The sequence below is a fragment of the Xiphophorus hellerii genome, chromosome 7, assembly GCF_003331165.1.
Source record: "Xiphophorus hellerii strain 12219 chromosome 7, Xiphophorus_hellerii-4.1, whole genome shotgun sequence".
Taxonomy (NCBI): Eukaryota; Metazoa; Chordata; class Actinopteri; order Cyprinodontiformes; family Poeciliidae; genus Xiphophorus; species Xiphophorus hellerii.
Window position 1 is genome coordinate 4,216,643 of NC_045678.1, and position 25,423 is coordinate 4,242,065.

Sequence of the window (25,423 nt, forward strand, 5' to 3'; positions counted from 1 at the left end):
TATCTTGATGAAAAGATCTAGGAGCTTTGAAGCTTTTCAGCTTAAGTTAGCTTTGTTTTTAGTGTACCGTGATATTTTCACTAGGAACTGGACCAAAAGTACTTGGTAAGGTGTTGTGTTTTGTAGTGCTCACATTGACAACAGCTAGCTCTGTGTTCTTCCCTCTGTAACACCAACCACACCGAAGAGTCTAAATTAGCATGTTGCTTTCACTGGCTTTCCAAATTTCCGACCAGTCGGCCACCGTTCAGGGTCAATTAAACTGAACATGGATTATAGTATGGAGGACCTTCAAATTTTGCTAATATATTTGTGACATATAATCCTTACAGAATATATTCTGTTGGGCTTCATCAGAGTGTGGGAGAGTAAAATCTTAACTTTAAATAATCCTGGTTATTTTTGCTTGACACAGAGTTTCTCTGTAGCTTTATGTTTTACAATTCTTGTTGCAGTTGGCTAAAAGTTTGCAGTCAATTTCTCTGGATAATTTTTCTCCCTCACGTTGGTCACACCCTGGGCTACATTATCCTGACCAGTAGGGACAGGAGGGTTTAAAAACCAAACCATATTGTTTCAGCCAGCAGGACAGCCTTCCTCTCCTCTCCACCATTACCGACCAGAGAAGCAAATCTTTGCCTATGGGATTTCTGTAATGTAGTTTCTTAATTCTTTGAGTAAATGAAAGGCAAACAAAGAGATACCATTTTCTTTAGTTCTTTCTGTTCTCTGCCTCATATCTCGTTTGGGTGGGTGCACCACTTTCCCTGCCACAGCTGAGCTCCTCCGCCTGATTAAATTAGCCTCCGCTGCCATATACTCTGATAGTCAGGTTGTAAAGCTGAGAAGTGCGGCTGGCAGCTCTCCCAGAGGAAGTGCAGGCTGTATTTCAATCGTAAGTGCAGAGGTGGACTTCGAGCTTTTGTCCTGAAGGTGTGGACACAATAGCGTGCAAATACACTTACAAAGCGTTATCAGGAAAATTGTCCAAATGTCCACCACCGCTCACCGTAGCGTTCAATTAAAGCCGTAGTAATCTAACAGTCCCGGGCTTTTAACAGGGCAATTGAAAACACTGCGCTGCTACTTTTGGCAACTCATTCATGAACACTTTCTCTTCTCTATTGCTGTCTGTGTGACAAAGCAAATAGTACTGTTTACAGTACTATTATCGTATCGTTTATTATTTATTGTGATAAATTTCTTGTTGTCAGAAAAAAATTCCAATTATTCATATTTCAAAACTAAAACTGTTGGTATTGTCAGGGTTATTATTCTAACTATTTTCCTCCACTGTTTGTTCAGTGATGGTATCAAAAAATATCAATACATTCGAAAATATGCCAAAGCAACTGACAAACAGTGTACTGTATGTATCGGGATTCAACACCAAAGAACACACAAACAACAGAACATTCGGTCCGTTACGGTGTTGCGTTGCCAGGCTTGATGTTTATTTTGTGATTGTTAATACGATTATTGATAAGTGATTGCTGTGGTATATTAGATACTGCTGTGGTAACTACTAGATTAGCTAATTTAAACATTTGCTCTACTTTGATCTGTCAGCGCAGGTGTGGAGAACACACATGGAATTCTGCAGCACATCTACATGTTAAAAGTCAAGCTAGCGTCCTCCTCTCCCTCTCAATTTTTTTTTTCCCTAAAACCTTTTCCTGACCATATCGCGTGTTGTTGTAGCGTTGACATTAGTAGCAAAACACTGCGTTCATTTTTCTTTTCAATATCATGCGTACATTTAAGATTCAGCGTGTTACGTTGAAAACTTGTCAGCTAAAACCAGTCATTGGCGAGTCGTTTTTTTCCCCCTCCAATAGGAAGCTGGCTGGTGGCATCTTGCGCGTGTGACGTCACGCTGCAGCACGTCTATATTAGTGCCTCACGTTTTTATAATGACAACCATTCAGCTAAAACGCTGGTTGTTACTTTTCTACCCTTTCATCAAACTATAACAATTTTATCAGTTTATTAAACGTAAGAATTTCATCACATGCACTTGTTTTGAGATGATTCTTTTTTATTATTATATTGGAATTTTGTCCCTAAGCCTCTATTTGCAATTAAGCTGCACCAGTTATATAATGAGTGATTGCCAGTGAAGCGTGGTTTGGACCCACCGCTGTGTCAGTATCTCTCATGTTCTATTGACCTACTTCAGCGGCTGTCTGTCATGTCACCAGTAAACACACAAGCGGCAGTCAGAAAAGAAATCTCTCACTGACTGTTGTCAACACGTGAGCTCCTGCGTCTCCTTGGCAACTATCTATTGCAAGATGTACGATCGGCGCAGCCCTCACAGCTTCCTAGCTGGTTTCCATGGCAGCCATCCTCATCAAAAGCTGCTCAACAAGACGCCTCTGAGTGGATGTTTGTGTGTGTGTATGTGTGTTTGTGCTTTAATTCTTTCAATAATACAGCTGTGTGAAGAGGTATGTAATTGATTGAACAGCTGACTGCAGAAACCTGGGAGAATCTGATTGGTTGGATGTCCGTGTTGAATATTGAACAGTAGTCCAGGTGCCCATCACTGTCTGAGTCCAAACACAGGCCGCTTTGACATTTCCACCATATAACCTCAAGTAAAAATAGTCAATTCTATTTTATTGTCCTAATGTATTACATGGTCTAAATGCTATATTTACAGCAGAAATGCTGCTGTTTAAAACGATATGGTGACGGTGGATATCCCCAGACTTTGGCACTTTCTGTGACATTCTGTTGAAATCTATAAGAAGTTTTTCTATTTTCTTGTTTTTGTTGCCGTTTAAGTTCCTTTTTTTATACTTTAATAACTGACTGCTTGCACTGGCTTATGGTGCACATAGACGAGGCTGGTTTAATTTGTATAACACCAGCAACAAATAATTATTATAAGTAAAAGTACATTAAAATAATTACAATAAGTTTGAGGCATAACTTGAATCATCTATTTTTTGTAAAGTGCCTCAAGACGACATTTTTGGTGAATTGGCGCAATGTGACTAAACTGAATTGAATGAAAGTGAACTGAATTGAATAGAATTAACAACTGTACCAGCATGCTGCCCTGTACGAGTGGTGTAATGCCATCCAATCTAGCTAGGCATGAGCTATGCAGTTCATGTAGAAAACAAACAGAAGTGACCCAAGAACACAGCCTTGAGGAACCCCATGTTTGAGCTTTATTTGCTCAAACTTATAGGTGGTGAAAAAGAACCAGAGAATCTGGTTTCTGTACCAAAATCAGTGTGAGATGATCCACTCTAGCAGATATGTGGGATACAGATGGACGACACAAATTTCAGCTTGGTAAAAAAAAAGTTATCTTGGTAATCAGGACAAACATTTCATGGTGTTTTAGAAAAACAACGGTTACCTACGGAAGTTTATAAAAAGCCGTCATTCTTGGACGAAGAGCGTTTCGAAGTTCCCTTTAATTCAACTTATGGAATTTAAAACAAGGGATGTCACAGCTGTAAAGACTCCAACAAAGCTTGAATTTTGATTCGTACAGAATGTTTGCTATCATCCTAATGTTGCTTTGTGAAGGAACAGCAAGCATTCAGGCTGATGTTTACACCAGTCTACCCTGCATGACAACATCTGGCTGTCTTTTTTCTGGTAAAACCGTGAGTTTGTAGTAATCTAGCAAGCCTTTGTGTAATTAGGGTTAGCTTTCAAGCAAGCTGCCAAGCTAATCAGCTTTTCTGTTGCAGATTCTAATCCTAAAGGCCAGAGCTGGTTTCCTTTATCAGCAAACTAGTGTCTAACAGGCAGTGCAGCTCCACACTGGACTCACTATCAGAGATGGGGAAATACTCTCTGAATAAATACTCTGCTCCTTATCAGAGATGAGGAAAGAGCCCTGCTGCTCCCTCTGTTCTGTTGGGTTCAGCAGCTTCTGTTCCTCTCTGTGTGTTGGTCCGTTTATGTTGAGAGAAGCTGCTAAAATCAAGCATGCTCATGTTTTGTAAGACCTAAACATGTCTAGAGTAATTAATGGGAGGTTTACGGTGCATTCACTGTTTAATCCGCTTTAGTCGAACTCCAGTTTGTTTGCCTAAGAAGACTCGGTCTTGGTTCGGTTGAAGTAAACTCTGGCACAGTGCAAATGTTTTTGAGAACGGCAAGAGGACCGGAGAGCGCTAGAAAGCAGGCAGCGCAGGGCATTATGGGTAAATGCATCCAAAGCAAGCTAGCAAGTTTGCGCTAACAGGAGAAATAGCTGCTGATCTTCAACCAATGCCAAAAGAGAAATCCTACCACCACCACAATTTGACACCACTCCATTTTTGTTTACCTTTCGTGAAGAAGGAAGTTGCGCTCATTGTCTTCTCCACCCCCAGCATTCCATGTTGGGGGTGAAATAGCTCTCTGTTTAGGATTTCTCAACTGTTTTTCTTCAGTTGTGAGGATATAACGTGTTTCTGCTAATTCTTTTCTTCTTTTTTTTTTGACTGTAGAACAATATGAGCAGATTTATTTGTTTTCATCTGAAGTATAATTCCTATGAAAGAATCCTTGAAAGCAGAGATCATAATCCAAACAAACAGTAAATTTTCCAATCTTGAACAAAAATTTTCCTCGCAAACAAGCTTTTTCTTCAGTGGTTCTTGGTGCAGCGCCGCCACCGGCGAGGAGGTGAACAGGTCTCTCGGAGGGTTTGCTTGCTTTGACTCTGCAGTGTGAAAGAGAAGCAGCTGAAAATGGAACAGCTGTTGTTTTACAGCTGTTTTACTCCAAATTCATAATTCACTTCATGAGCTGAAAAAAAAAGTTTTTTTATTCAATGAAAAGAAACTATGATGCCAACATAAATGATAGCAAAAATGGCTGTCTTGAATTTCTGTACACATTTCTGACTCTGATATAATCATAACGGTGTGTAGATTTGAGTTGTGGGCTGTTGGATAATTCTAGCGCCGGATCAGGACTCAGTAGCTGAGCAGATGCTGTGATTAAATCCCAGTTAATGTGATGTTTGAGTGTCAGAGAGCCGCTCCATCCTGGAGAACCGCTTCCTGTTCTGACTGACCTGCAGCTCACTGATGTGGAAGGACGGCGGCCATCCTCCTCCTGCTCCCTCCGCTCTCCTGTCTTTCTATTCAGATGGCCAGCGTAACCATGGTGACAGATCACAGCAACATGCTGTTCCTCATCCTCTGCAGGTGTAACTTGGAAAAATAAAAAAAAGACAATATCACCAAACAATTTGTGGATTTCAGCTGAAAGGGAGATTCACGTATTACATGGAGCCGTTGCACAAAGAATAACACCGCTTTATTTGAATTGTTTATTTCTGAGGGTCTGCAGCCACAAGTGGCTCTTTAGGCCCTCTAGTGTTGGCTCTTACTAACTTTGACCAAAAATGATAAAGTATTGAGCAACTTTTAAAACATGTAAGCCTAATAAATAAGTGCTGTTACAGTTTCTAATACCTATTATTTAGAGAAAGTTTTTGCAGTATTTTTTTTTTATGCAGAAGCATATTAGAACAAAAAAAACAAAAAAACAAACTCTGAAGTGTTTCTGAGATTGATCAATCTCAGAAATTGTCCAGAAAAAAACAAAACAATAAAAACTTAAAAGACATAAAAAGTTGAAAATTTGCTTGTTTTTTTTTTTCCCTCTAACAAATTTCCAACTTTAAATCTTGGAAATTTCCGAGTTTTTTCTAGAAATTTTCTGAGATTGATCTCAAAGTCTGAATTTTTTTGGGGGGGCAGAAATTAACCCCCCTTCTTTTGTTCTATCTACGTTGGCCTAATATGCCGCGGTGTTTTATTTTATTTTATCTTCGTCTGGCCTAAATAGAATTCTTTTTAAAATTCTTATTCGGAGGTTCTATTAAAGAAAATCTATGCATTCACTTTTATAGAAGTGTTTGATTTTCAGAATTTGAAGTTATTTTTCTTTCATTAAAAAAAAATCTTAAAAGATATTGATTAAAATAAAAAAACATCAGTTTTGTTTTGAAGGGTCATGCAACTTCTCTCAGCCGGACCAAAGACAAAAATGTCTCTTACAGTTGTGAAGGCTGCTGACGGCTGGGTCTGGATGAATGAGACGCAACAAAATTCATGTTGTTAGAAAATGACAAAAAGGGCTCAAATACAAAAAAAAAGGGATTGTGAATAGATGTGTTCCTATGGAGACATATGCCTGTAGACTGCACAGTGTGTGCTGTCAGAAGCTGATCAGGCCTGAGGGTCGGCTCAGGAGGCCCAGGCTGCTGTTTTATACGGCAAGTGAACCAAACCGACAACTTCATGCACTTCAGTGGACAGAGAAGAAGCCCACGTGATGAAAATACCCCGGCACAAAGCTTTTACTGTCACATACAACCTGCTACTCAACTAAAACACAAACAGCTGTTTGATGGACAAACGTAAAGCAAGACCTGCATTGATGAGATGACATAAATGTTCATGCCGTGAAACTGATTCTGTATTTAAGCAGCTTTTCGTTTCATTTCAACATTCAGCCGTCTTGGGTTCACACCTGAAACCATAGAAACAACAGGAGAAAATATCGGACAGCTTGGACGTGACGGAAACTGGACATTCAGACGAGACGGAAACTTTTGGCAAACATTTTTATGGTGCTCGACTACGAGACAAAAAAAAACCCTTAATGAATGCAGTAAAAAGTTGCTTGGAAATAATAGTTATAAGGCATTTGTGTAATTTAAGTTTTTTTTATTTTATTTTATTTTTGGAAAGGTTTTAAAAATTTGAAACTTTCACACTGGACCAAAAAGTCATAATTTGTGTTAGAATAAACATTTGGATGAAATAACTAGTTGTTTTTTTTGTTTTGTTTTTGTTCTTGTTGGTTGGTCTTAAATTTTATTTCTATTATCAATAAAAAAAGTCTTTAAAAGTCTTGAATTTAACTTGTCTTCAGCTGGAAGAACTAAAGCTCAGTAAGTTAACTTCAATATTGATCTTCATAAAAAAAACTGTAAAAAACATGAACAATGTACTTTTAAAAATTGTCGACTCATGTATAATACACTTAGTCAGCAAGAAAGTGTGAGGATTTGAGTTTTCTTTGTGTTTATTTTAGGTTTCTGTGTGTTGTCCTGTCTTCCCCTTGTTTGTTCCCAGCTGTGTCTCGTTCCCTGATTACTCTCTGCGTATTTAATCCCACCTGTGTTCCTTGTTGGGTCCTTGTTGAATCTGTCTTGTTTATCTGTCTAGCGTGTCTAGCTGTCAGTTATCAGTCATGTCTACCTGTTGCTACCAGTAGATGAGCTTTAGCCTTCCGCTCTGTGCTGCCTGGACTTTTGGACTTGGTTTTGCTGACTTCAGCATTAAAAACATAATTTCTTCATTTCAACCTGGGTTCCCAGCATCTTCCTCAACACCACTTGCCGCACCTCATGACGGAAAGTTTTCAAGTTTTGTATTATTATTCTGTTCTATGATGTTTTTAAGAATCGTAGATTCTTAAAATCTGCGATTTTAAAAAAGAATTTTCAACTTACCAATAAAAGTAAAATAAAATCCTGGTGTTTTACCACGCTGTGTGCACTTTTACATGTGTTTGATCTGGGTTTGCTGAAGGTGAATGCGTTCACGTCTAACTGAAGGTGACTTCTGGTCCACGTTGAGCACAGAAACAGTGTTGCAGAGAAATTTCTTATTGACCAGAGGGGAGTTCTTTGAATTTATGACCTGCAACTGGTTTGGAGAAAAGAGTTTCCAGAGCCATAAAAGAGAAATGGCTGACTGTTTGAATTTGGCACAGCGCTCTTGGCGCCCTTGGAAATGCGAGCGTATCCAGGGTCACAGAAGATTCATCCAAAGCAATCTGAGGTTTTAAAGTTTATTCAATTGATTTTTCAGCATTTCAAAAAAAGAAAAAATAAACATCTGAGGTTACAACATTCCCAAACCGATTTTATCTGTCGTGAAAGGCTGATATCTGCTAGTATTCAGTTACTGTTTAACATCAAAATGGGATTTTATGAGCAGAAAACAGCTGGTGAAAGCCAAAGTCAAATCTTTACAAAGAAAAACGAGGCTGATGTGGCGGTTTTATGTAAGAATCATCTGCAGAAAACCAAATTAAACGACAGTAAAGTTACATTGAACAGGCAGTAATGGTTTGAAAAGTCTTCCAGTCGCCACAAACAGACCAACTTTGACAACAGAGGATCAGTCCTGGTAGAGATTCTGGGGTTTGCAGAACAGATGCAGCTCTGGAAAAAAAAAAAAAAGAGACTACTGCAAAATGATGAGTTTCTCTGATTTTACTCTTTATAGGTTTATGTTTGAGTAAAATGAACTTTGTTCCTTTATTCTATGAACTCCTGACAACATGTCTCTGAAATTTCAAGCAAAAATTTTGTTTTTATTTGCAGAAAATGAGATAAGATCAAAATAACAAAAGGGATGCAGTGCTTTCAGACCTCAAATAATGCAAAGAAAACAAGTTCATGTTCATTTAGAAACAACAATGCTAAAGTTTTAAAAACTCAGGAAGAGTTCAGGAATCAGTATTTGGTGGAATAATCAGAAGGTTTTCAATGGGGTTCAATTCAGTGGATAATATCTGAGCTCTGATTGGACAGCATTACCTATTGCAGATTTCATGTAGACATCAGTGTTGAGGTTGTCTGAGCATTCTTAAAATGTCTTAAAAAGTCTTAATTCATGTATCTACAATTAAGGCCTTAACTGCGTTAATCACAGATTAGGTCTGTTTCATCTCATTTATGTACATTTTCTGTCAGGTGAAAGTTTGAGTCTCACACAGTCCTTGTGTTTTGTGCCTCAAGGCTAATGCTAACTAGCCGTTAACATACCCTTGCTAGCTTGTTAGCTAGCTTTTTGTTTTTGCGTATGTCAGTGCAAGTTTGTCTGCGGTTCGCTGGACGATGTTCGTCTTCACTTCTGCTGTCAACCTGTACAATACTGACAACAAAGCTTGGCACTACATGGTCGCACGGTGTGTGAGAAGCACAAAGCTGCTACCAAACAGAGCAGAAACTTCACAATTTTTTGCTATGCTTGTTTGTAATACATCATCCCCTCTTATTCCATAGATTTATTGTTTGGGGTGTTTTTGGTCTTAAATTTAAGCCAAGGTTGCAATAAAAACGTCCGTAAAAGTCTTAAACTTGACTTGAAGAAGACCTGCAGAAGCCCCGGTATCAGCGGGACAATCTGACGGTCACCGGAGGTCAGCCATAAATCGGAGTGAACGTGGAATCGGCACGTTTTCGCTCATAGCGAAGTGAAGCTTATCTGTCTCAATTTGTGCCTTCTCATCACTTTTTCCCAATGTGGCACATAAACGGCAGGTGGTCCCATTCAAACAGTGTGTGGAGTCATGGACGCTGTTATCTGGAGTAGTAAAATATTACACAAGTCCTTCCTCTCTTGTCTACACAGCCCTTTGAGTCCTGATCAGTCACTCTGACTAAGCATTCTGGAGGTCAGCCGGAGGCTAAAGGGCAACCGCTATGCTAACTTGAACAGCTCACACACATTCACAGTAAAGGGCATTCCAGGTCAGGCTTCCAGTCCAGAACCAAGGTGCATAAAGAATAAAGATTGCTTATATTTATAGTGCTTTGAACTGATTGGGATTTAGAACTTTGATGTAAGTCCTTCAGGTCTTTACTGGTGCTGCTTGGCTAATATGGTTTGTGTTGTATTCCATTCAAGTTGTTGTGGAGAAAAATAGATGTTGGTCATTTCCACTCTGATATTTAAGACGTTCGCCATGGGAAGACATTAAAAAACAGTTGCATGAGATATATTCATAAGTCTCTAGCGCTCCTTATTAGCCAACAGAGGAAACATTGGCGTCTTATTGGGGCGTTGAAGCGACAAGCTCTTTTAGTTTGGAGCGACTACGCATATGTGCGGCGTTTTAGGGGAGTCATGGGGGCAATTTTTTTTAAAGGAATAGCTGTGGATTTCAACACCTTAGAAAAACAAACTCAATGTTTATGAACTTTAGTGATGCTCTGAGGCCCCTGGTGGAGAAAGCTGAGCGTTCTCCAAGGAGACCAGAGTCTCAAATTAGCATGTCACTGCTGTATGCTAACCGGCAAAGTGCATCCGCATCATGCCGGATGCACTTTTTTTGCATCCGGCATGATGCGAAAAAGTGTTTCTGTTGCAGTGTCGTTGAAGTAAACCAATTCTGATATGGCCGAAAAAACCCACCTTATTCCAGTGCAAAAACTTTTTATGGAAAACGTGAGTTTTTTGTAAATTGCCGTGTTTCCATAAAGCAACTTTTTTTTTTGTAATTCCAGTTTATGGTCAGTGGAAATACAGCTAGTGATCACAATGCATCACAGGACCATGGAGTGTTTTATTAAAGCCAAGAAGCGATGTCAGCGGTGTGGTTGTTTTTTTTTTTTCATTGTTTTTTACAGGACACATTGCAACATTATCGGTTATAATGTTATAACCGATGAATATCTGTTATCGGTTATGACATTATTATCAGTATTGGTAAAAGATATTTTCATATCAGGGCATTCTAAAACAAAATCTCGAGAAAAGGGAACAGTTGTGGTTCAAGGTGATTGCAGTCAGAGGGTATCGGTGGAACTGATGGGTCCAATATGGCAGCCAATACTTACATCACCTGCCTGTCTCTCTGTAAACAATCTTATCTGCTTCCATTGCAAATTCTGCGATAAAGGACGCAGTCTTCAGTGACTTATCAAGTTCACGGGGAGATTATAACGCTGTTTTTTATCGATCGGACAGGGAAAGTCGTACCCGTTCAAAGGCTCCTTCCCTCCCATGTGGAACCCCATCGTCTACATGGACTTCAACAACCTCTTCAGGACGATGGACGAGATGGGCCAGGAGGTGATGATGATCTAGACTCTACGCTCAGTCTAGATCATTCACATCGCTGTTTTGCTGCTGCAGCATCCCTATGCAGTTTTCTCATGCTGCCGTGTGAATTTGTAGATTCCCAGAGAGGCGCCCTGGAGAGCTCCCCGTGCCTTAGAGTGGGACAACATGACCATGCAGGAGCTGTTCAACAAAATCTGCTGGACCAGGTGACAGAACTGAAGATTTCCAGTTTAGCTTTGTTTTTTTTTTGTTTTTTTGAATCTCTCTAAACTTTTTAGCATCCTAAAACATGCCTCCGGTTTCTAAATGCCACAGAAATAAAATCATACCAAGTCCAAATTGTAACAGCACATGGAACAGTGTCACCAAGTCGGTAACCTCGTTTTCTCCTGTCTTAAAAAAAAATTGAAGATCATTAAAAATGTAAGTTATTCAAAAGGTTAAGCAAACAGTTGGTACCAGATATTTAAATACTCTGTCAACCAGGTTATCAACCAGAATAATGACATATTTCTTTACTTTTATGTCAAACACATCTGGTACTGACCTGAGTTGAAAGGTTACACAGGCACGTAGAAGTTTTCACTCCTGGAGGAAATGGGATGAAATGTGAGAATGTCATCTAAACTGTACTAGGACACGTTTTACTGCAGGAGGGACTGGTGCGCTTCGCATGTAGAAACCTCATGAGAAAAGAACATCATGTGAAAATATAGACGTGACATCTCAAAACATCAGTCAGGAGGTTAAAGCTGGGGTCCAAATGGGCGTAAGGACCCTAAATTAGTTCCACAATAGGGGGGGGGGGGGTTAGATGTGTGTTTAGAGAGCATCTGTAAACATCTGATGTCTCACACAGAGTGATCTATCTGAAATGTTTTTTTTTCTGTTCATGAAAATTGTAGCTAATGGAAAATAAGTTTTGCAGAAATTGAGAATATGTTGTTAGAACAATTGAAAAGCATCTTTAGAGATGGAAATAAAAAAAAAGGTTTATTATTATTTCAATAAAAACCAGTGCCGTACGCTTCATGCATTTTCTTTTGTTCCCCTGTTTCCCTCCACAGTGCCGTTCGCCGCTTCGCCACCCTGTTTGTCAACGTGAACGTGACCTCTGAACCCCACGAGGTGTCGGCACTGTGGTTCCTCTGGTACGTGAAGCAGTGTGGGGGGACGATGAGGATCTTCTCCACCACCAACGGGGGGCAGGTGTGTGTGCAGGGCCGAGTTTCTGTCATCCAAATGGAAAACCTCCATGTTAAAGGGCCGGTATCATGTAAAATCGACTATTTTTAAGCTTTATATTATGTTATAATGTTATCCCTTCATCAAAAACATTGCAATAACTCTTTTATGCATGTTTGAAAAAACATTTAATCTCCCGTGGCAACTATTCACGGGGGTGCCTAAATGCTTGCGCTGACCAAGCTCTGTCTTTTCCACACAGCTCCTCCTCAGAGCTGCAGTTTCCGTCCGCATTCACAGCTCCTTCAGACTAGCGGCAGCAGCAGTTAGCAAACACCTGGTGGAACTGAGCATTTTCTGATCTTATCTTAGGAACTAGCCTTCAGCTCCTAAGAGCGATGTTAAAGGCTTTATGGGGAAACCGTTGTGCTGGAAAGAGCAGGAGTTTCTTAAAGAGACAGAAGCCCAATTTCAAGGTGTTATATCACAAAGTCACATGTCTTTTAAGTCTCATTTGATATATACTGAACAACTGACGGTAATATAGTTCTTCATTGTGCTAATTGGTATAATATGTTTGGAAAACACAACACCGCCCCTTTAAATGAAGTAAAATGTGAACCTGTTTGTTTACATCTTGACTCACATCCTTTAAATTTGGGTTTCGAGGACTCGTGTTTATGCATTATGAAATCCCCCCGCCTCTCCAGGAGAAGTACAGTAATGCAGAGCGTCCGGAGCAGACAGATCCGGGGCCGGGGCCCTGGGGCCGGGGCCCTGGGGCCGGGACCGTCAGTGGCAGATCCTGAATTAGTCACAGTGTTTTTTTTGTCTGCTCTGCGTTGGCTCAGCTTCGTTACAGGCCTAACAAAGGCTGCTTTCTTGCGGTGCTAGGGGAACTTCATTCCCTTCCAGAGTTCAGTGACCCCTCGTTGCCATAACGACCGGGGCCTGGAACTGTGTCTCTGTAAATGGGTGACACTGATGTCGTTTTGCAGTTTTCAAGTTCTAAAACTTACACAAAATGCGGGTGCAGTCACTGCAACGTAAAAAAAAAAAATCTGTCTCAAGTACTTATTTCCTTTTAAACCGTGATGATTCATGTCTGACTGTCGTTCTCTGCCAGGACCGATTCAGGTTCAGCTTTTAATCTAGTCGCGTCTGATTGGCGAATTGCACCCAAAGGCTAGAATGGAATCCGCCCGACGCGGTTAGTGATCGGGGAAGGCCGAGACGCCGACGCCAAGCACACGGAAAAGGTCGCTGCCTAATCAATTTTGTGAGTCAGAGCGTCAGCAGCACCTTGTCTCTCTCCAAGCCTCCACCCCAAACCGCAGACTGTCTTCGTGATGTAGCAGTAGGTGGCCTGAGCTCTGCACACGCAAATTTGCAGCGAAGGGACAAGTGAAGATAACAGTGCAGAACATCTGGGAGGGGCAGCGGATTCGATCGGATCCTCCACTGAACACGGCTTTGCTTGTGCAGGAAGAGCTGATCTCTGTGAGACCGGACGGAAGGACGAGGATTTCACTGAGGTTTAAGAGAACAGTTTGGATCTACACTGTAAAGAATCACTGTAAAGACTACACAATGATTGTACAGCAAGACTGTAACAAAACTACAGTAAAACTGCATTAGAATTACAGTAAAATCAGCAGAAGTACAGTAAACTAGTAACAGAATTGCAGCAAAACTGTAATATAATTCTGCAAAACTGTTACAGTAAAACTAACAAAATCCCAGCAAAGAAAATGTGCAAAAAAACCCCACAATTTTAACTCCTCACAATAATTCTTCCACACATGAATCCCTCTAATGGAAGCGCAGAGGCTTTTAAAATTCGCCTTGAGCTTTAGTTTTTCTAAACGTTTCCTCTTAGGTTGTGTATTTCATTTCAAACCAGCTCTGCACACACTTGACAAACGTGGAAAGTCTGAGGTGTGTAGATGTTTTATCCGGCCTCCGCGTCAGAACACACACTCTCTGACTGCCGCTCTCTCGGTCGTCTGTTGAAGGAGAGGAAGTTTGCGGGCGGCTCCAGTCAGATCAGCGAGTGCATGGCCAAGGAGCTGGGTGACAGGGTGAAGCTGCAGTCGCCCGTCTACAGGATCGACCAGACCGGAGACATGGTCGTCGTGGAGACGGTGAACAAAGAGACTTACACGGTGAGTGGAACCGAACCGCGGGACGGTGGGAGTCGAGGAATCGACATAAATCGCAACTTCAATGAAGATGGGACGTCATGCAGAGCAGAACACGATGATTTAAGAATCATTTTCAACCTGTGTTCAGGTGAATTCACTACAAAGCAAGACATTTAAAGAGCTAACTGATCAACTTTATTGTTTTCTTTGAAAATGTTCACCTATTTGCATTTTGATGTCTACAACACGTTCTAAATCAGAGCCATGTTTACCTGTTACATCACCTTTCCTTCTGACAAACCTCAACACGCTTTTGGGAACTCATTGTTGAAGCTTTTGTATTTTTTAATTCTTTTCCCATCGTTGTTTGAGATACTTCAGTTCTTCAGCAGCCTGGGGCCTCAGTTGCCGTATTTTGCGCTTCACGATTCAACAAACCTTTTCAAAAGTCACGGGCGATCGGCGCTGGTTCAGAGACATTTCTCCAGATTCTCTGAGTCTTTTGGTGACACTTTGAACTGCACACCATGAAATCCCTAAACTCCCTGCAGTTGCACTTTGCGTAACGTTGTTCCTAAAACGTTGGAACTGTTTGCTTGTTCTCGAAGCGATGCACCTCTTGTGAACGACTGAGGCTTTGGAGGACGCTCCCTCTGCTCCCCATCCTGACTCTCATCTGCTTCCAGCTAATAAACGAGAGATTTTTTGAGTATTTTTCAACTTTCCCACTTTCTTGTTCCCAATGTTTTTAGAACGTGTTGCCGGCGTCAAATTCCAGATGTGTGAATATTTGCATGATTGCAATAAAGTTTCCCCTTTGAATATTAAATATCTTGTCTTTACAGTGAGTTCAGTTGAATGCAGGTCGGAAGGAACTTTAAAATCATCATGTTCTGCTTTCATTCATGTTTTTATACAACGTCCCAAATTGACTGGGGTTGGGGTTGCCTCATTTCAACTACATACAGCTTTTAAATTATTTCATTCAGTGGCTGTTTGACTCATAACTTTAGTTTTTCCATCACTTTCTACTCCTCCCTCTCTTTCCTTTTATAACTTTATATGTATTAAAATTGTAATTAAACTTGGACGTACTGTGTAGCTTCAGAGCAGAAACACAAATCTCAGAGGAGGAGAGAAGATTTGTGTTTTGCTGCCATCTGCTGGCCGCATCCGTCCTGAATTGTTCTGCCAACTTTTCTTCGCTTCAGGCCAGATACGTCGTCGTGGCAACGCCGCCCGCCCTCAACCTGAAGATGCACTTTAACCCCGAGCTGCCGCCCCTCAGGAACCAGCTGATCTACCGCGTGCCCATGGGCTGCGTCATCAAATGCATGGTCTACTACAAGGAGAACTTCTGGAGGAAGAAGGGTACGGAGAGCAGGACGGGGGGACGGGAGAGGGCTGCATCCCGGTCAGGGGCAGCAGGTTCTAATGTTTGGTCTCGTCAGGTTACTGCGGCACCATGGTGATCGAGGAGGAGGGGGCTCCTATAGGCCTGACTCTGGATGACACAAAGCCTGATGGGACCGTGCCCGCTATCATGGGGTGAGGGTTAGTTACACAACAGGAGAGCGAAAGAGAAGAGAGAGAGAGGGTGTTGTTTTTCTTCAATCAATCAATCAATCAATCAATCAATCAATCAATCAATCAATCAATCAATCAATCAATCAATCAATCAATCAATCAAATTTTATTTGTATAGCACATTTCAGCAGCAAGGCATTTCAAAGTGCTTTACATCATTACAAACACAGAAACACAATGCAACATAGAATCAATAATCAAAACACGACATTAAGTCAAGTTCCATCAATAAATTTGTAATTGATTACGTTTCAAATACAATTCTAAACAGGTGGGTTTTTAGTTGAGATTTAAAGGAAGTCAGTGTTTCAGCTGTTTTACAGTTTTCTGGAAGTTTGTTCCAAATTTGTGGTTCATAGATGCTGAAAGCTGCTTCTCCCTGTTTGGTTCTGGTTCTGGGGATGCAGAGCAGAACCAGAACCGGAAGACCTGAGAGGTCTGGAAGGTTGATACAACAACAGCAGATCTTTAATGTATTGTGGTGCTAAGCCATTCAGTGATTTATAAACTAACAACAGTATTTTAAAGTCTATTCTTTGAGCTACAGGGAGCCAGTGGAGGGACTTTAAAACTGGTGTTATGTGCTCTATCTTCCTGGTTTTAGTGAGAACGCGAGCAGCAGCATTCTGGATCAGCTGCAGCTGTTTGATTGATTTGTTGGACAGACCTGTGAAGACGCTGTTGCAATAATCAATACGACTGAAGATGAACGCATGGATGAGTTTCTCTAGATCTGGCTGAGACATTAGTCCTTTAATCCTGGAAATGTTCTTCAGGTGATAGAAGGCCGACTTTGTAACTGTCTTTATGTGGCTCTGGAGGTTCAGGTCAGAGTCCATCACTACTCCCAGGTTTCGGGCCTGATTGCTGGTTTTCAGTTGTAATAACTGAAGCTGTGCATTGACTCTAGATCTATAACTCTAGATCTATAACTCTAGATCGTTCCTCTTTAGGTCCAAAAATAATAACTTCAGTTTTGTTTCTGTTCAACTGGAGAAAGTTTTGGCACATCCACGCATTTATCTGTTCTAAGCATCTGTTCAGTGATTGGATTTTCTTGCCACATTTTAAAGACTTAAGAAGTTATTTATTTATTTCAAACATGGTAGAAGTATAAAATCACACACCTGAACTAGGAATGCAAAAGACATATCTTTGTACAATAATCTCAACATTTCAGATTATGAAAGTAATTTTTATTTCCGATGAGGAAAACTTGAGTAAAAATTAAAAAGCAGCTTTCAAATGATGATTTGTTTTGCCAACAGAAAAAACAACAACCTGACCCTATGTGACAAAGTAATTATCTCACTGCCTCATTATGAATTAATTAAACATGGTGAACCACAATTTTGGAAAACGCAGCTCAGTTCTACTTGCTACAAACGGATTCCCTGAGCTGTAAATTTAAAAAATCATTTAAAGGGGCAGTATTATGTGTTTTCTGGGCACGTAGTGGCATTTTATAGCACAATCAGTAACTATGTTACCTTCAGTTATTATAAAAATACTCCCTATCAAATATGACTTAAAAGAAATTTTACTTTGTAATTTAAAGCATTGAAAAGCTCTTTAAGATCTTTCTGAAACTCCGCCTTCAGAAAGTCATCAGAACATGGCTCCTCTGTTAACCCTTTAACAACGTTTTACTAAGCAGTAGCTCCTATAATGAGCTCAGCTGATGTTCCACCATGTGCTAATTGCTGCTGGCTAGTCTGAAGGAGCTGAGTGGGGGATTGATGGGTGAGGGCTGCTCTGTGAGGCCAAAGCTTGGAAGCCTTGTCTGGAAGGTGGAGCTAGGTCCAACCAGGTGTTTTGCACAGCTGAATGGTTGCCATGGAGATTAACAGATTTTTTTTTCAAACACGCATGAAAGAATCAAAGCAACGCTCCAGGTTTAGTTTTGATGAAGGAATAAAATTATGACATTTTTTGGCTTTTTATGGCTTTAAAAAAGTCCATTTTGCAAAATGCTTCCACTTTAAATCCATTTGTATATATTTTGTTAAAGGGTTAATAGAGGAGCCATGTTGTGATGACTTAAGTTTCAGAAAGAGCAGGAGTTTCTTAAAGAGACAGAGGCCCAATTTTAAGGCGTTAAATTATGAAGTCAAATTTCTTTTAAGTCAAATCTGATATTTACAGCATTTTTTTATATAACAACTGAAGTTAAGATAGTTACTTTACTGTGCTATACAGTGGCACTATGTGCTTGGATAATACCCCTTTAATAATTTGAATCATGAAGTGACAAAAAAAAGAGTAATCAGTAAGGGGCAGTTAGTTTTTTACATCTCTGTTTTGTGTCCAAGCTGTGCACAGCAGAGCGCTGGGGAAGGTGGCGCTGTCAGATCTAATTATATATAAATATATAAATCCGTGTCTCTCCCTCTTCCTGCAGGTTCATTCTGGCTCGCAAGTGCAGAAAGCTGGCAGACCTGACCAAAGAGGAGAGGTGTGGAAACACGCCGGCGACCGGCCGTCGGCTGAGCTCAATCTCCCCCCCAAAGCTACCAGCTAGCTTTAGCCTGAACTTTGTTCTTGTTTTCGTTCAGGCTCAGGAGGATCTGTGAGATTTACTCCAGAGTGCTGGGCTCAGAGGAGGCTCTCCACGTGAGTCCGGACACGCAGAACCACGAGCAGCAACACGGCAGAACGCCTGACCCGCTTCTCACATGGCCTCTGGTGTCTTTCAGCCGGTGCACTATGAAGAGAAGAACTGGTGTGAGGAGGAATACTCCGGCGGCTGCTACACAGCTTACTTTCCTCCTGGAACCCTGACCCAGTTTGGCAGGTGAGTTATCCGCGGCCCACGCGCTTCTTGTTGCAGATGTTGAGGGTTCAAACCGAGGCTGAGGCCTCTGCTGCTGCACAGGGTTAAAGGCTGAAGAGCGAAGTGAGTTCAGGTTCAGTTCTGGTTCAAAGGGTTTTAGGGTCCCAAAGCCGGGTTCCTTCTTACTTGTCATTCATCCACAAATTCATCCATTTTCTAACACCCTGGTCCCCAGTGGGGTCAGGAGGTGCTGGTCTCTATCTCCAGCTAAAGTTCCGGGCGAGAGGCTGGGTTCACCCTGGACAGGTCGCCAGTCTGTCGCATACTTGTCATTCAATTCAATTCAAATTCAAAATACTTTATTAATCACTTTATTGATTAATAAATAGAAACTTGTGCTGAAAATCTAATGTGTTGGCAAAATGTAGTTCCTTTTATTACTTATACTGCAGTTTATTTAATAAGGTAAAATCTTACTTTTGTTGTCCCAGTAATTATTGCAATAAATGATAATATTGTTGTCTTGAGACCATTTTCAAGTAATATATTGATACTATTACTAATAATAATAATAATAATAATGCAGGTTTGCTCTCTCAAAGTTTAATAAACTTTAACTTGTAAAGAAAACTTAACACTTGAACTGGTCGGTATTTTAAGTATCCCAAATTAAACATGGCAACCAAAAATAACAAATAAAACGTAAATAAAAAAAACCCACTGACAACCTAAACTGTAAATAAATTGAAATGACGTCTCTAAACAAGTTTACCCTTCAAAAAAAAACAATCATTAGAATAGAAATGAATTAACTCATTTTAATTTGTCAAGCAATTAAATAATTACAAAAGTATACTAACTTAATATTACTTACATTTTTTAATTTATAAGAAGTATACCTTCAGTATCCTGTTACCAGCTCTTTCTAAGTTCACCAAAATCTACAGTCAAGAACACTCATCCTACAACCGCTAAAACCCATTTTTGTTGGTATTTTGTGAAAAAGGAAGTAGTTCTCATTTCGTCTTCTGAGGATTTTATGTTGATTCCTTCGGTGGTTCTTGGTGCAGCGCCACCACAGGTGAGGAGGGGAATAGGTTCTTCAAAGGGTTTGGCTGGTTTGACAATGCAGTGTGAAAAGAACTGCAGCAACTGAAAATGTAACAAATGTCAAAACTTTGGTCCCAGATTTAACCGAGTCTACCGGACTATCAGGTGTGAAAACATTCTTAGTTTTAATGTACTTAGTGTTAGACTTTTCTTTATGCTTTGCATTATAAGCCAAGTGTACTTCACTATACTATTCTTAAGCATATAAAACACAGCTCGTTCAAAGTAAACTTCAAGTACACTGCCTCATTTCTGGCATAAAATAAATCCAGCTGAATAAATCGCTTTTTGCTAAGGGGGATTTCAGGATGAGATCAACAGATGTAAGAGATCAGGAACTGGAGTTACTTATTCTAATGAACATCTAACATCAGTCACAATAAATCCAGCACATTTCTCAAATTAGTGTGTTCTAGCAGCACTAGGAAGCTTTCCAGTGGCGTACAAATGTAGAAATAAAAAGAACATGGAGGCTAAAGCTATCAATCAAAGCACAAATCAGTAAAATAACTCCTCCTGCGTGTTCTCTGTCGTTTCCTGTCTGCAGGGTTCTGAGGGAGCCTGTTGGCAGGTTGTACTTCGCCGGCACGGAGACGGCGTCAGAGTGGAGTGGCTACATGGAGGGGGCGGTGCAGGCCGGGGAGAGGGCCGCCAGAGAGGTCAGAGAACTCTTTGCATTTTTTACAGCCTTCCCCCCACACACATTTATGACTATAAAAAAAATAACAAACAAAAAAAGCACATCACTATCCAATAGAAGTGAGAGGGAAGTTTCACCTTCCAGCATAACAATCGCTCCAAACATACGGCCAGTGCTACAGTAGATGAGCTAACCTGACCTCCTCTCTGAGCTTCTATTGCCGCCTGAAGAAATGTAAAGCTCCCGGTCAAAAACAACCAATCAGAGCCAGGGGGAGGGTCTTAGCGCTGCCAATCAAGCTGCAACTTACCAACACAGGAATACTGCTTATCCATCGTCATCGGTGGCTATGCTAAGCTAACTAGTCATAGTATTCATGGCAGGTTATGTTGTGGTGGACCGGCTGAAGTGTAGCATATAGAGTAAGTGAGCACGAGAGTGATTGACAGCACTAAGACCAGCGTCCTGACTCTGATTGGTTTATTTCTTACTACTGGGAGCTAAAATCTTTTTATCTGTTTCATACTGTCACAAAGTAATGATTATTTTAACAAATATGTAAAAACATCTTTTTTTTCCTCGTAAGTTACATCCTACAGCTTTAAGTCTGGCTTTAGTCTGAAAGTCGACTTGAGTCTTTGACCCCCCGCGTCTGCTGTAGAATCCATAAAAACCATAAACTCATCTTTATTATGTCACAACCCGCTGTTTCTCACAGGTCTTGTGTGCGATGGGTAAAATCCACCAGAGTCAAATCCACCAGCCAGAGCCTGAGAGTCAGGTGAGGGTTGTTTTCACGTCTCGTCTTCCAGCAGAAGTCGTTCAACCACTTTAGCATAAACCAAAATAGTAATGGCTGGCTTATAGAAGTCGTTCAGCCAGCCATAACGTCCGTCTCTTCCCCCTGCAGGAAGTTCCTGCCCTGCCGTTTGTCACCAGCTTCTGGGAGAGGAATCTGCCGTCGGTCGGCGGTTTCCTCAAGCTCACGGGCGTCTCCGCCGTCCTGTCCGCCGCCGCCGCCGCCGCAGCGGGCCTGGTGGCCTACAAAAAGGGCCTGTTCCCCAGGAGTTAAGCTGCCTGCACCTCGTCTTCTCACTCTTCTGCAACTCAACGGGACACAACTCAATAGAAACCATATTCATGCACTTCTGTTTTTTTCTCTTTTTTTGTATTCTTTATGGGGGATTTCGAAACGCTAGGCCTTGAAAGGCAGACTCTCCAAATGAAGCAAAATCAGATTCACTTTGAGTGCAAAGAGTGAGCGGCTGTTCAGTCTTCAAGAGAAGAAGAGCTAACTGTTTAATTAGCACTTAATCTGTATCTCAGATTATTAAACCAATGAAGGAAAAACAATCTGGAATCAAAATAAATAATCTCTACTAATGTTCCACACATTCATCCTTCTCGTGGGTGTGTGTGTGTGTGTATAAGCTCTGCCTGTTTGCATGTGCACCTGATTTGGTAATTCTGCCTTTGTGAGTGTCTGTTCGTTGAAGTGTGTGTGAGCGTGGAGGCGTGTGTGTGTGTGTGTGTGTGTTTCTGTTGTCTCTAATTACCTCTGCTGATTTTAGGTACTGGTTCATTCTGACCTTGCTTGTTTAATGAGATCTAGTAACACTGAAAGTGAGTAGGGCTGTTCCATCATCAGTTCTAATATCATAGAGGACAATCAAGATTAAGGCTGTTTGTTTTTTTTTTGTCATTTTGTGATCTGAATGTTCCATTAAAACGTGAAGAAAAGAAAAATAAAACAGCAGCTTTGTGACATAGTGTCTCTTTGAGCCATTCTTACTGCTGTTGTATGTTTTTATCTGAGGTTTAGTGCTAATCGGTCTTCAGTATTTACCGTGTTCGGGTAATGTTAGCTAAACAGAAGGGTATTCTCAAGTTCAATGTTTCATTTTTGTTTAGAATGTCATAAAAATGTGGTTGTACATGTAAGAGAAGTTGCTCCGGGGTCCAGATGTGACAGGACAAAATTTACGTTTTTTATTTTGTTTGGGTTTTTTTTATCTAAAGGAAACAAATCTAAATCAAATCATTTATTCTCTAAACTCACATCCATGGCAGTTAGCTGGAGGTGAGGAGTGAGGTTGTTGGTGTAGATAGGGCTGTGGGGGTGTTATGGGGTGTATCTCCAGCCATCACTGATAAAGAGCTGTGGTCACTCTATGGATAAATTCCTAAATACAAGGCTAAGTTTTGGAAATGTGTGAAAATCCAGAGCCATTTCTCACTTGAGATGTAATTAATGAACAACTCTTCAGAACCACACCGCAGAGATAGCTAGGAAACAATTAATGACTGTAGCTGCCTGTGGCTAATTAATTCATTAACTGTGGCTAGCTTTAAGGTGTAATTTTCCCTATCTGGAGCAAATTAAGCTAGTTAGCTGTTGCATGTTACCTGTAGCTAACTGTGGACAATAAATCGTAAGGCTAGCTCTGGCTAGCTAGCTGTAGCTTTCTTTGGTTGCTCATTTTTAAAGCTAACTGTTGACTTTGGGCTGTACCTAGCCAAAGAAAACTGACGGTCAAAACTTGTGGCTATTAAAAAGGTAAAGCTGGCTGTGTTCTGCTGGCTGTAACCAGATGTAGCTAATAAATGATAAAGCTAGCTCTGAGTTATGAGCGCTCCCCAGCTAAATATGTTATAGTGATAACTGTGTAGTTAAACAGTTTTCGTGAATATCCTGCGATAGTTTTCATTTTCACTATTATACATTGAATTCCTGGTATTCGCACAGGTTAGCAGAGCACGGCTGTCCATGATTAGCTAAAATCCACACATACTTCCAAAAATGCTTAGGACTGCATAATTTAATAATTCACATACCAAATATACATAAATAAGCATCAGTGAGCACCATGGAAATTGTCTTAATGCTACTGCAGAGGGTTTCATACAGTCTTCCTTTTTTCCGCTCTTAATTTGACACAGCCAATCAGCGCCAAGAAAAGTAAATGCAGCTTCTGGATTGGCTGTTTTGCAAACACCATTCAACTAGCATTATGTTATTCCAGCTTCCCATGGTGTGTTTTCTTTTAGCTAGAATATTTTAGATATGATCTACGAAAAAATACAGCGAATAGTTGAATCTGTAAATTGTGAACAATGGATAGGGGTCCACTATGACTGAATTCAGTTATTAGAGGTGGAAAAATCCTTGTAGTCACCTAAAGTTTGTTAACACCGAACATAAACCAAAACAGTAATTTTAGTGTTGGTTTAAACTATAACGTGTAAGCAGATTGCAGTTCCTTTTTCTCCGCCGTAGTATAAAACAGATCTTATGTGTGAAAATTTTCTGTTGCAAATCTGCAGTAAAGCTTCAACTTTGTGGTAAAAACTGCATTATTTTAAACCTAAGATATATAAATCTAAATATATTTTATTGATGTAAGACTGAATTAAAAATAACAAATTACAGGGTGGGGTTTCCTAAGGAGAGTCACAATAGATGAAGCCGATCTATTGAGGAGAACTTGTGTTGGTGTGTCGGCCATGTTAAGAGAACTGTACAGTGTATGGCTACAGTGAGGATCGTGTTCTTGTTCCAAAGACTGGTGTTTGTGACTGTAGTTGTGTCTGTTGTGCCTTAATGAACGTCTTGGTGTTTTGTCATTTTTCTCAAGTGCCTGTGTAACTCTGACTGTTTCTCTCTCCTACCTTTCCCCACACACTGTTAAAGCTAACACTCACCAGGTCACTGCCTCAAGGGACCTTCGGTGACACTCAACTCAAAATTCGATTTTTAAATGCCCCCTGTGTTACCTGAGTGGAATCCTCATAATAAACTTGACTCAGGTAAAGCCAGGCGTATGAAGTAGCACTCTGACTGTTGGTGTGATCTTAACTGGTCTCCAGTGGAACCGAGTCTGTGTGTGTGCTTTGTATTGTGATTGCAGTGCTTCACCATGTGTCCCCTGTGCCATGTTGTAGCGTCCTCGTGTCTTCATGGTCGCCTCCTGTCTCACATCCAACCACCAGTAGAGGTTTTCCAAGCTTAGTGTTGAAGAAAGGATCTGTCACTAGCTGCGTTTCCATTACTAATGTGTGAAAACCTTTGTTGATATGCAGCTAATGTCGAAAAAACCCAATTTCGCAATTGGGGTGTTTCTGTAAAATGAAAAAACGCAATTGAAATCACATGTGAATAGGTTCGTCCACGCGATAAGTCATCAAAAATGACAATGCCATGATAGTTCAACCATTGCAGTTTTGCGAAATAAACCAATTTCGATGCGACCGAAAAAAACCCACTTCATGCTAGCGCCAAAACGTTTTAACGAAAAATTAAAGCTTTTCAGAATTTGCCATATTTCCATTAAGCGACTTTATGTTTAAAATGTCAAATTGTGCAAATACCGTATATGTGCAAATACAATGGAAATGCAGCTAGTGATGTTGTTCACATTTGAACCCATCTTGTTTACAGTTGGCTGATGTTAGTGAACAAACGCCAGCACGCTCTGTAGGTCTGTCATTTGGGAACTACAGCACCGACACCAAACCATCAGCAAACATAACCTACATGGTCAAGTCCTTGTTGATTTCTTTCTCTTTTATTGATTGTTTTTCTTCTTCACCTGATGTGCACACGAACCTCCCCAAACTAATCCTGTAACGCGTCCTTTGATGTCTTTGATTCCTCAAAGCAAGCTGGTGATATTCAAAATGTGAAATAAATCCTAATTTCATCTGATCCTATCGGTCTGTGTGTATAATTGTGAGCTTGATACATGCTTGTATTGGTCTTGCTGCAGTTTTTAGGGAGTCCATGAAAAATTTGGAGTAGTAAGAAAAAGTCAGGTGTGAATGGAAAGAGCTCCCTATATTATGAAAACTTTCCATTGTACAATAAGACCTGGTTGTTTTTATATAAAAAATTATTTAAACTTGCTATAGATTCCTCTCTTTCAGATATCTTTTTATTGATTATTAGAAATACACTGCCTGGCCAAAAAAAAAGTCGCCACCAAAAAATGGTCACACTCTCTAATATTTTGTTGGACCGCCTTTAGCTTTGATTACAGCCTGCATTCGCTGTGGCATTGTTTCAATAAGCTTCTGCAGTGTCACAAGATTTATTTCCATCCAGTGTTGCATTAATCTTTCACCAAGATCTTGTATTGATGATGGGAGAGTC

At 40.5% G+C, this 25,423-nt stretch overlaps 1 protein-coding gene and 1 long non-coding RNA gene across 2 annotated transcripts in view; both read left to right on the forward strand.

Annotated features, from left to right (window-relative positions):
* Nucleotides 1-24,984, forward strand: part of mao (monoamine oxidase) — a 41,393-nt gene extending 16,409 nt beyond the window's left edge. The window contains 12 exon segments of the mRNA XM_032567456.1: nt 10,740-10,844; nt 10,950-11,041; nt 11,903-12,044; nt 14,036-14,185; nt 15,376-15,535; nt 15,616-15,712; nt 18,153-18,206; nt 18,307-18,364; nt 18,448-18,545; nt 20,182-20,293; nt 20,993-21,055; nt 21,185-24,984. Coding sequence (XP_032423347.1) covers nt 10,740-10,844; nt 10,950-11,041; nt 11,903-12,044; nt 14,036-14,185; nt 15,376-15,535; nt 15,616-15,712; nt 18,153-18,206; nt 18,307-18,364; nt 18,448-18,545; nt 20,182-20,293; nt 20,993-21,055; nt 21,185-21,346 — 1,293 coding nt within the window. The 3' untranslated portion in view covers nt 21,347-24,984.
* On the forward strand, nt 12,051-14,035 carry LOC116722989 (uncharacterized). Its single transcript, XR_004339886.1, has 2 exons — nt 12,051-13,050; nt 13,147-14,035. It is a non-coding gene; the product is annotated as an uncharacterized LOC116722989 (long non-coding RNA).
* Nucleotides 24,985-25,423: the final 439 nt, after the last annotated feature.